At 36.5% G+C, this 12,317-nt stretch overlaps 1 protein-coding gene across 2 annotated transcripts in view; it reads right to left on the bottom strand.

Annotated features, from left to right (window-relative positions):
• The window catches only part of ARL6 (ADP ribosylation factor like GTPase 6), a 41,978-nt gene that overhangs the window by 16,204 nt on the left and 13,457 nt on the right, over positions 1 to 12,317 (bottom strand). For both annotated transcript variants that reach the window (XM_017546192.2, XM_017546193.2), the window contains exons 3-4: positions 5,929 to 5,990; positions 5,473 to 5,541 (exon numbers count right to left, since the gene is read on the bottom strand). In XM_017546192.2, the coding sequence (XP_017401681.1) occupies positions 5,473 to 5,541; positions 5,929 to 5,990 (131 nt within the window). The remainder of the gene's footprint in view (positions 1 to 5,472; positions 5,542 to 5,928; positions 5,991 to 12,317) is intronic.

Raw genomic sequence — 12,317 nt, 5'->3', positions numbered from 1 at the left:
TTTTTTTTTTTTTTTGTAGATGTTACCTTTACAATCAGAATACAGATTTTATTTTATTTGTTTTTGAGACAGGGCCTCACTCTGTCACCCAGGCTGGAATGCAATGGCCCAATTATAGCTCACTGCAGCCTCAATCTCCTAGGTTGAAGTGATACTCCTGCCTCAGCCTCCTGAGTAGGTGGGACTACAGGCACGCCACCATGCCTGGCTAATTAAAAAAAAAAAAATTTTGGCCAGGCGAAGTGGCTCATGCCTGTAATCCCAGCACCTTGGGAGGCCAAGGTGGGCAAATCACAAGGTCAAGAGATCAAGACCATCCTGGCCAACTTGGCCAACATAGTGAAACCCCATCTCTACTAAAACAAATACAAAAATTAGCTGGGTGTGGTGGTGGGCACCTGTAATCCCAGCTACTTGGGAGGTTGAGGTAGGAGAATCGCTTGAACCCGGGAGGCGAGGGTTGCAGTGAGCTGAGATTGTGTCACTGCACTGCAGTCTGGGCAACAGAGTGAGACTTCATCACATAAAAAAAAATTGAATACAGACAAGATCTCGTTATGTTGTGCAGGCTGGTCTCCCAACTCCTGAGCTTAAGCAATCCTCCCACCTCAGCCTCCCAAAATGCTAGGATTACAGGTGTGAGCCACCACACCCGGCCCAGATTTTATTTGTTTGCTTATATACATCATCTATATTTTCATGTGGTTTGACGGATTGGCAGAAGAAAAAGCTTGCTTGAAAAGTCCATTTTGACTTAACCTCATAGTGGCAAATTGAATTAAATATGAAGCTCAGATCTTAAAAGTTCAGCATGTACATAGCTGTTCACTGTGTTTTATTTATGTTTTTCTTTTACTTAGCCTTTATGGTAAGCATCCTTTATTTTAGCATTTCCCCACATAGCACCTTTCTGAGAATTACTTGCTTAACAAAGATTAACTGCTTGCTCCTTATGCTCTTTTTATATTTCCATTTTTTACTAGTAAATTTTAAATTCTGAAATACATGTGTACAAAATGCAAGTTTGTTACATAGGTACACACGTGCCATGGTGGTTTGCTGCACCCATCAACCCCTGTGCTACATTAGGAATCCTTTTACGCTGTTGGTGGGACTGTAAATTAGTTCAATCATGGTGGAAGATGGTGTGGCGGTTCCTCAAGGATCTAGAACTAGAACTACCCAGCAATCCCATTACTGGGTATATACCCAAAGGATTATAAATCATTCTGCTTTAAAGACACATACACATGTATGTTTATTGCATCACTGTTCATTATAGCAGACTTAGAGCCAACCTAAATGCCCATCAATGATAGACTAGATAAAGAAAATGTGGCACATCGACATCATGGAATACTATGCAGCTATAAAAAAGGATAGCTCATGTCCTCTGCAGGGACACAGATGAAGCTGGAGACCATCATTCTCAGCAAACTAACACAGGAACAGAAAACCAAACACCACATGTTCTTACTCTTAAGTGGGAATTGAACAATAAGAACGTATGGACACATGGAGGGGAACATCACACACTGGGGCCTTTTGGAAGATGGGGGTGCTAAAGGAGGGATAGCATTAGGAGAAATGAGGAGAAATGTAGATATATATCAAGTGAAAGTCTTCTGAAAAAATACTTACAAATAGCTTTTATTTTATTCTATTTGATTTAAAAGCTGATAGCCAGTGATTGAACTAGTTTAAGGATTCACTGATGGATCATACTAGCACTTGAAAAATTATTAATTATTCCTCCGCACCAACTTCTTTAAATGATTCTAGAGTATTGCACTGCATGAATGTGTCATCAAATATTGTGTGAAATAATTGCTGCTGCACTTTTAGGTTATTTCCAATTTTCATCATTATGAAAAACTTTAGGGCAAATATTCTCCTAGCGATACCTCTAGTTTAAAAGTTCTTGATGCTTTAAGATTTATTCTTAGGAATAACAATTCTAGGACGACATACATAATTTAAAGTTTTGGAAAAACATTTGCAAACTGTCCTCCAGGAATGCTGTATCAATTTACATGACCCAGTACTTTGGTCACTCCTTTGCCAGCACTGGCTTTTACTGTTCTTTTCAATATTTGCCATTCTAATAGCATATTATCTTCACATAGGTCATTAATTGTCTGTGAGGTTCAGTATCTTTTCATATATTTATTGGATATCTGTGCTTTTTTTGCAAATCACTTATTCTAGTTATAAATTAAGATTTTAAACTTCACTGTAATTAAATGAATATAAAAATGAAGCTTTTTTATATCATTTTCTATTATTAAAAAAGGATAATGCAGATTATCACAGACATATATTACCAATATATATAGAAATCAGAACAATCAGAAATATCTATCAAGATCTATAAAAATGTTCAATCTCTGAGCCAGTGATTTTATTTCGGAAATTCACTGTAAGGAATCATGACCTGGGGCTAAGATTTACACAACAAGATTTTGACTGAAGGACTGTTTACTGTCTCCGTATGTAAGCCTGGAACCAGAAAGTCTGAAGTCCTGCCTGCCTTGGCTGTCATCTCCCACCAGCTGCCTGCGCTCGCCATTGTCCCTAATCACTCAGTGGAGCTTCCCTGGACAAGCCTCTCACCCCACCTGCCATCTTCACTGTTCTTATGAAAATGTGAATACCTCTCACCCCACCTGCCATCTTCACTGTTCTTATGATAATGTGAATGCTCCTTGCCCCATCCTGCCATCTTAACTGCTCTTCTGCCTTACCTAACCCACCACTGTAACTGAATTGAGGTCAAGTATACTCCTTGCCCCTACCCTCACCACAGTAACTGATCTTACTCTGCAACACCCGCGCCCCCCAAAATTACCCCAACCTATAAAACCAATTCCCACCCTTACTCCCTTCGCCTGTCCTTTCTCGGATCCGGCCCGCTTGCACCCAAGCGAGAAGTAAAACGGCCTTGTTGCCCACACAAAGCCTGTTTGGAAGATCTCTTTATTAAATGCAGTTAATATTCGGTACTACTGGATGCGAATAACATTTACAATTTTCAAAAACTGAGATAGCCTTCATGTCCCAGAGTACAGAAATGGTTAAAGACATTTTGGCAAAGCTGTGTGAAAAAGTATTAGGCAGCCGTTAGTTACATTCATTGCATGTTTTTCTTGATTTACCCATACCACAGAATGTTAACTGAAAAAAGCAATATACAAAATTCTACGCGGTACACAATTTAGATGGTTCCTTTTCCTTTAGTTATATAAAATATATATTAAATATTTTAAAAAAGAAGAAACATACCAAAAACATTGACAATGGTGAATTTATGAATAGTGAGATTTATCGGAAACATGTTTTAAATATTCTCTTCTATAGTCTCCAAATTTAAAAAATGTGCACTCCTTATATTTTTGCATGCTATTACCTTTTTATATTGTAAAAATAATATGCAAAAATTATATAATATTTAACATTATAGAATCATATAGATTAGAAAGTAAATGTCTCTCTTCACCAAAGAGGATGTGAAAAAAAAAAAAAAGTAAACTTCTCTTATAATCCCACTATTCCAAAAATGAATGCTACTAACGGTTTGGTGCATATTCCACTAAGATCTTTTTTCTTTCTATATATACCAAGCACATACTTACAGTAAAGATAAATATTTACAGTAACATTTTTACATAATTGTTATAAAAATGTTATAAATAACACTAACACATATGCTTCTACATATATTTTTACCCATAAGTCCTGGTAATATAATACTTTTCTAAAAGTAAAAATGCTTGCTGGAGGTTACGAACATTTTTCATTTTAATGGGTATCAATAAGTTATCCTGAAAAAGATATTACATTCTCACAGGGGTGGCTAATTTTGACAAGAGAACACTTTACTGATCTTTGTAACCTTTTTCACTCTAGTAGATCAGAATGTACCTTTTATTGTTGATTTTTCAATAGTAATCATATTCTCCATTCAATCTACAATGTAACCATACTATTCTAGAATTCATAAATTTCTTCCAAAAACAGCATGAAGAAAAAAGGAGTTAAAATCAAATAAAAACAAAGTTCACTTTCCTACTATTTTTTCTCTCTACATATTTTTGTAATAAAAATTAAAGTATTTTTAAAGTAGCTAAACATGTATTTTAAAAGGAATTGTTTATTAACTAATTGGAGGAGGAATTTAAAAAATCCTGTATTGACAACTCAGGTTTCCTAAACAAAAAACACATAAAATGCATCTCCCCAAGGAATTTAATGCAGAATACCACACAAACATGCCACTTTTTCTTTTCCAAATTGACCCTGAAGCACTCTCTTTTTTTCTCTCTCTCAGAAGTCTTCTGTATCTACGATTTAAATAGGCCTTCAGTTTATTAAAGGACTCACTGAAAAAAGAATTTGAATAAATCTCCTCTGGTTCATATCCCAAAAATATATACCTTAAAATGTTTGTTCTCACATTATCAGGAAAGACTTAATGAAAATCTAAATCTTATCTGGTAAATATCACATACCATTTCAAGGCAGAAGTTCATAATGACAAAACAGAATTTAGTTAAGAGATACTGTTTTAAAGTTTCAGACTCTAAAAGTGAGTTACGTTACTCTTAATGGAGTCTTTTTAAAAATTTTTTTATTTTTGATTTATTTATTTTTTATTGCATTTTAGGTTTTGGGGTACATGTGAAGAACATGCAAGATTGTTGCACAGGTACACACATGGCAGTGAGATTTGCTGCCTAACAGTATTAATAAATTTATTTTAATACCGTATGCAAATCTCCAGAAGGTGTAACACATTTGGGTCCTAGTAACTTGACAGCTATTAGTCTGAAATAAAGTCGTCCCGTGGTTTTAGTGGGGGATTGGCTCCAGGATCCCCTTCAAATACCAAAATCTGCAGAGGCTCAAGTCTCTAAAAAAAAATGGCTTGGCATTTGCATATAAGAAGAACTATGCAAGTTCTTCCATATTCTTTAAGTCACCCTAGATTACTTACGATACCTAATACAATGCCCACACAACATCTCACTCATGTGCTTTCAATAGAGTAGCTAGTGGATGATAATTTAAGATTTGCTTTTTGGCACATAACTTCAAGCCATAGTAAATATGGTTACAGAGATGGAAATGGACCAAGTGCCATGTGAATGACGAGGACAAAATAACAGGGCAGAACAGTGAAACTTCAGCGGAGATGACTTTTGAGCTGATTTTTAAAGCAGGAATACGTTAACCTTAAACTGAAGTGAAGTAGGATAGAATAGGGCATTCAAAACAGAGTGAGGCCACAGTCATGAGGGACCTGAAGCACTGACAAATAATGTTGAGTCTGATTACATATTTTTTAGATTAGGAAATGTTCATAAATTATATGGGAAAAAAAAGCCAAAGAGCCATATAATTCTTTGGATTTCTAGTCATTATTATTAGTAAAATAAAACCATCTAGTTAAGCAGCATTCACAGATGTACTTACTTATAATAGTGTTCCCAGAGATTTCTGTACCTTCCTTGACCTGACATGTCAAACACCGTAAATGATAAACTACAAAAAAAAGTGAAGCATGACTACATTATAAACTGAAAGCATACGTTTTACTTAAAATTTTAAATTATTTACAATCAAAGAAATTAGCCTTCAAATGCAATATTCAACATGGGACAATTTACAAATAAAAGTTATATGAAATAAATTTATTAATATAAATATGACTTTGCAATAAATAACATAAAACAGATGTTTTCTTTGCTAGTGAAGTTATCAGAGTTTGCCCAAACTCTAAATTCTGAAAAATAAACCAGCCATAGTGGTAGAAACATGTTAATACCTACGAGATTCTGAAACAACAAATGACTTTTCTCTAAGGGTAGGAAGACCTAATACTGTTATTTTTCAATAGCAACTTTTTTGTCAAGGGATAAAGTGGGTTACCTGGATGACTTGAATTTCTCGATGCTGAATCCTGTTGTTGGAATGATATCTTGAGATTGAGCCTTTAAGAGAAAAGACAAATTCAGAAATTTACAATCACCAGAGATGAGTTTTTCCTCAAGTTAAAGTATCCAGATTTTCAGTTTGTGAAATCTGTCACAATGGAGATTACAGGATTTAACAAAGTTATAATGTTTTCAATAAGATCACTGTGTGTGAATTCTTTACAGAAGTTTAGGGTTTACTAATAATGAATATGCATAATGTTAATTCACAGTTGTGGCTTGTGGCATGTTACCAAGGATACAAAGGTTTTATAAGTTGTTTAATAAGTCACCCTGATTCACATGTAGGACTTTCTAATCTTCCAACACATACTTATTGAGTTTATATATGTTCCAGACTGCCGTCATGCGTAGATGGCTCCTGCCTTCATGGAGTTTACAAGCTAGAAGAGGTAAATAGCAATAAAAAACTAAGCAACAGTTGAACACAATTTTGAGCAGAGATAAGTGTAAAAACAAATGATTTGGGGGTGGGAGGCAGGAGAAAGGGGCTGGAAGGTGCATGGAAGAAAGGTACGGAGGAAAAGTCTCTGAAGAGTTGACATCTGACCCAGGAGTGAATGATAGGAGGGGAAGAACTGTGACAAGTTATTGACAAAGAACATTCCAGTCGGAGAAATCTGTCAGTGCACAATCCTGAGGAAGGAAGGAACTTGCCACTGAGGAAATGCAGAAAGCATGAATGTCCAAAGCGTGTTGGTTAAGATAAAGAGTGATGTGTTGAGGTAAGAGAGGTAAGGGATTGAAGGCATTGGTAGTAATTCTGTGTGGAGAAGAGATCAAAAGGGGGCTAGAATACAGCAAGGGACATGTTGACAAGTCCCACTGACAATTAAAATGTATTAGACTAACAATCTAACTTGTTAAATGCCTCCTAGCACTTTCACCAGAAAAACTACTCCTCTGTTTGAATAAAAATATATCCACTTTCTGATCTAGATGCCTAGAAGTCAATATTGACTCCTCCTTTCCCATTCTCTACGTAGTCATTCTCCAAGCTTTTCGGTTCTATCTCACTAACTTAGTTCAGACACTAGTTATGTCTTGCTTTGAATGACTATACCAGCCTCCTAACTGCTCCTACTTGGCTCTGCTACCTTGGACAAACTACTTAATTTTTCTAAGCCTGGTTTTCTCAAATGTGAAATATATTATTATTATCATCCTTAACTCATAAAGTTATCATAACTAAATGAGTTAATGGATATAGAATATTCAACACAGTAAATACTCAACAAATTTCTGATATTATTATAATTATATGTTCATTGATTGCAGTCACATTCCTAATTCTTTTTACATTGTCATTATAACTTAAAAAAAATTCCCCTTCAGTTCATCTTGTTGCTTTTAAAAAAAAATAGGTAGAGGGAAAAGTTTTGCCTCGCACTATTACATTCACTCTGGTAGTCTACTTCTGGGAAATTTAAATTCAAGGAAAGACAGAAGCTCAAAATTCAGTGGAGCTTGGTCATCTATACAGTATAGCAATGCGCTGGTAAAAAGGCTCTCCAGAGCTGCCCTTGTTTTGCCTCTCTGAAGTTTGTTTATTTAGCTTTTTCCTTTTCCTTCTATTTGTTCCAAGACCTGATCTAGTTATTTTTCCAAAAACATATTTTTGTTTATGTCAGACAAAATTCATTTCCTGCTACTAAGATTCCTGCCTCATACCTTTGGCTTCCTTCATTTTAGAACAAACTTTGCAATAAGAAGTTTCCTAAGTTTTAATGTTACCCAAACTTCATTATTTTGATTTTAAGGGCGTTAAATGGGCCAATCACGTGACAAAATTATCAGCTATTACTATGAAGATAAAGAATCCAATAACAAAATAGGAAGGTAAAGTTTAAAGAAGTCTCAAAAAAATGTATATTAAAATAGTAACCCTGTCTTCAATGAATCATAATTAGAATATTTGCTTAGCCTCCCCACTATCACCTAACTTCTTCACAAACTATTTCCAGAGAAACTTGCTACTTTACTTGTAGAAATGAAATTCATAAGTTTTCTTTTCTTCTCATTACTTCAAAAGTTCTAGTAGAAAGTAATCAGAGAAAGAAACTTCACAAATTCATCAGGATAGAATAAGATATGTGAGCAGTTGCTTCCAAACTAAAGCGGAACTCATTTTCCTCTAATGTATTCCAAAAGATAGTTTACAACAGCAATCTCCCTCTGTTCTATCCAACAACAAATACATTTGGTCATTCTGAAAATTGGACAAAAGAGTGTAGGAATTACAGTCAGCCCTCTGTATCTATAGCTTCTAAATACACATTTAACCAACATGGATTGAAAATAACAATTTTTTCTTTTCTTTTTTTTTTTTGAGATGGAGTTTTGCTCTTGTTACCCAGGCTGGAGTGCAATGGCGCGATCTCGGCTCACCACAACCTCTGCCTCCTGGGTTCAGGCAATTCTCCTGCCTCAGCCTCCTGAGCAGCTGGGATTACAGGCACGCGCCACCATGCCCAGCTAATGTTTTGTATTTTTAGTAGAGACGGGTTTCACCATGTTGACCAGGATGGTCTCGATCTCTTGACCTTGTGATCCACCTGCCTTGGCCTCCCAAAGTGCTGGGATTACAGGCTTGAGCTACCGTGCCCAGCTGAAAATAACAATTTTTAAAAAGGTAACAATACTATTTAACAATAAAAATATTACAAATGTGGAAATAAACACTAATTATATGGTATTTACATTGTATTAAAGTATTATTAGTAATCTAGAGATGATTTAAGGTATATGGGAGGATGTGCATAAGTTACATGCAAATACTACACCATTTTATGTAAGGGACTCGAGCATCCACAAGGATTTTGGTATCTGTGGGAGGGTGGAAGCGGGTGGTGGGAATGTGTGTCCCAGAACAAATCTCCTGTGGTTACTGTATTGGTTGAGTGGAACAAAACATTCCGAGACAGCCCAAAGACACACCAACATAAACAGGAACAGAATAAGATTTCTGAGAGAGATCCTATGTGGTTAGTTTCATTAAGTCTGCGAAAAATTATATCCCTGGTGGCATCAATCATAAACCCCTGGCCAAAAATAAAAGTTGAAAAATCATCCATCAATTCATTCACTCAAAGTGCCAAGCATTATTCTATGTATTTGGGATTCACTGCTGAACAAGAGAAAAATCTATGCTCTTTTATAAAAGGAGAAATTGAATAAGCAAGTTGTGAAGTGAATATGCAAGTTATCAACTAAACAATTTTAGATTGTTTTAAATATTAAGAAAAAGGGTGGCCAGGCACAGTGGCTCACGCCTGTAATCCCAGCACTTTGGGAGGCTGAAGCAGGTGGATCAACTGAGATGAGGAGTTAGAGACCGGCCTGGCCAACATGGTAAAAACCCATCTCTACTAAAAATACAAATATATTAGCGGGGTGTGGTGGTGTGCGCCTGTAATCCCAACTACTCTGGAGACTGAGGCAGGAGAATCGCTTGAGCCCGGGAGATGGAAGTCGCAATGAGCCAAGACTGCACACAGAGCGAAACCCTGTCTAAAAAAAAAAAACAAACCCTAAAAAAAACAAAACCAGAATAAGGGTAGCAGCACCAAAATGAAGTAGATGCAAGAAGCAATCTGGCTTTACTATCTCCCACAGAAACAAAAACAAATATCCAATACTAAGATTAGCACAAGCAACATCCCAAAACTCAACTCTTCAGGTGAGATGATCCCCAGGGCAACAGACAAGTGAAAAATTCTGAGCAGACATGAAAAGAAATAGACTCTTGGAATCATGTTTCTATACTGGAAAAATGATTGAGTCAGATAGCTACCTTTCCCATCATCTTGAGTTCTTCTGCAGGAAAACTGTTTTTCTGCCTTAACCCATGGGATCCTGAGGGCTTGAAGGGAGAAAAATCCCTGAGGACAGCTAGTGACAAAGAGAGGAAGCAGACTAGAGACCTCAGCCTTTGAATTTTTTTTTTTATGTCAGCCAAAGGAGATGCCAAATTAGAGTGGCTGTTGAGCAGCATTCTGCCCTGGGAGGCATGTTCCACAGGACCCTCAGCCAGAATCTTAAACGGACAAGGTTTTCTCTTTCTGACCACTCCCCACAATCCAGAATGGGCAGTTCTTTGAACATTTGTGAGATCTAAGACAAATCTGGCCTTAAGGCTATATTTCATTCTGAAAAGAAGGCAGCGTCCTAAGGTAAAGGACATTCAGTAGGTGAATTATAAAGAAACTCTAAGCAAACATATCCAGGAGAAGTCAAAACAAACTAGAGACTGAAGACTGGAAAATAAATAACTAATCTTTCACTGTGAAGACACATTCACAAGAAAAAAACAGCAAACAGGTGTGATATTGTGCTGGCCTAGAGCCAGAACCGGAGCAAAACTATTTTATAAAATGCAAAACTGTTTTTAGATAAGTTGAAATGGCTGCCCCATTCTCCTCACAATAACTACTGTCCTTGGCCTCTGTAAATAGAACTGCTAGTTTGTTCTTCAAAACTATGTAAAGCTGCTTACCTTTTCTAGCCTTTGCTTACCGGCAATTGCCAGACTAAGCAGCCCAAGCTAGTTCCATCCTGGCTCCTGTGGCTTGTAATAAGTAACTAAGGTCTGTGATTTCCACCTTAACCAGATAATGTGTAAACAAATGTTTATCTTGACTTCTGTAAACCACTTAAGTAACAAACGGAATGACAAAAGTCCCCATCCTTTGGAATGTCCGGAGACCCCCACCCTCATCTCTGCCCAGGAGGTAATTTACAGAATCCACTAGCCCTCGGAATGTCTGAAGCCTTTTCATCCCCATCCCCGCCCCTCACCCCCACTCCCAAGGTGGTTTTTCGGGTATAAAAAATCGTGGCACCCTCCTGTTGCCACCACAGGTTGGAGAGACGTGAGTCCTCTGTGGTCGCTGGCATAATAAATGACTCTGCAATCTGGCATACTTTTGTCTCGTGATAACTTTCTACGCTCCGGTCAAATACAACACAGAGAACCATGATGTCCCTTAATGAACACAGCAAGTAGCTAGTGACTAACCCTAATGAGATGGCAATGTGTGAGCACTCAGATCAAGAAGTAAAATAGAAAACTCCAAGATAACATAGGAAAATCATTCAAAAATTTATAGGATATATTTAACAGAGAAACAATAATTTTTTTAAAAAAAACAGAGAAGTCTTGGAACTAAGAAATACATGTGCTAAACTGAAAAAAATACATTAGGGGCTCTTAGCAAAATAAATCAAGCAGAAGAATCAGTGAGCTCAAAGACAGGTTTTGGAAAATAAACAGAGAATAAAAGTGCATAATAAAAAGAAATGAAAATACCTACACAATACAAAAAATAACCTCAAAAAAGCAAATCTAAGAATCATTGGTGTTCAAGAGGGAGTTTAGAAAGGGACTGAAAGCTTATTCAAAGAAAAAAATAACAGAAAATTTTCCAAGTTTAAAAAAAATGATATAAATAACCAGTTTCAGAAAGGTGAAATATCACCAAATAGATACAGCTCAAACGAGATTACCCAAAGCCATTCAATGATCAAACTCTCAAGGATAAAAAATGAGACGATCCTAAAAGCAGCAAGAGAAAAGAAGCAAATAACAGAAAGGAGTTCCAGTTTGTCTGGCAATAGACTTTTCAGCAGAAACCACACATGCCACGAGGGAGTGAGACAGCACATTCAAAGTGCTGAAACAGAAAAAAACTTAAAAAAATAAATAAATGAGAATACTGGGCCCAGCAAACCTATCCTTCAAACATGAAAGTCTTTCCCAGGCAAACAAAAGCGGAGGGAATTCATCGCCACCAAAACTCTTGAAAGAAATGCTAAAGAGAGTTTTTCAATCTTTATGAAAAGGATGCTAACATGCAAAAAGAATATATTTTAAGGTATAAAGCCCACTGGTAAAAGTCAATAAAATGACAAACTCAGAATACTCTAATAACTGTAATTGTGGTATGTAATCTACTCATCTATCTCTAGTATGAAGACTGAAAGACAAAAATCTATAAAAAATAATGACATCAATTTCTTAAGAGATATAAAAAGATGTAAAGAGAGAAAACAAAAATTCAAAATGTGGGGAGAATGGGGTTCAAGTGTAGAGTTTTTTAGTTTTTCTTTTGTTTCTTTGTGATCAAAGATAAGCTATGGCATATTTTAAATAACTTGTTATAAGATTTATTTTGGGCCGGGCGCGGTGGCTCAAGCCTGTAATCCCAGCACTTTGGGAGGCCGAGGCGGGTGGATCACGAGGTCAAGAGATCGAGACCATCCTGGTCAACATGGTGAAACCCCGTCTCTACTAAAAATACAAAAACATTAGCTGGGCATGGTGGC

This window comes from Cebus imitator, unplaced genomic scaffold (genome assembly GCF_001604975.1).
Source record: "Cebus imitator isolate Cc_AM_T3 unplaced genomic scaffold, Cebus_imitator-1.0 Scaffold188, whole genome shotgun sequence".
In the NCBI taxonomy this organism is placed as follows: Eukaryota; Metazoa; Chordata; class Mammalia; order Primates; family Cebidae; genus Cebus; species Cebus imitator.
Note: the sequence above shows the minus strand (reverse complement) of the source record. Positions and strands in the feature narration are given on the sequence as shown.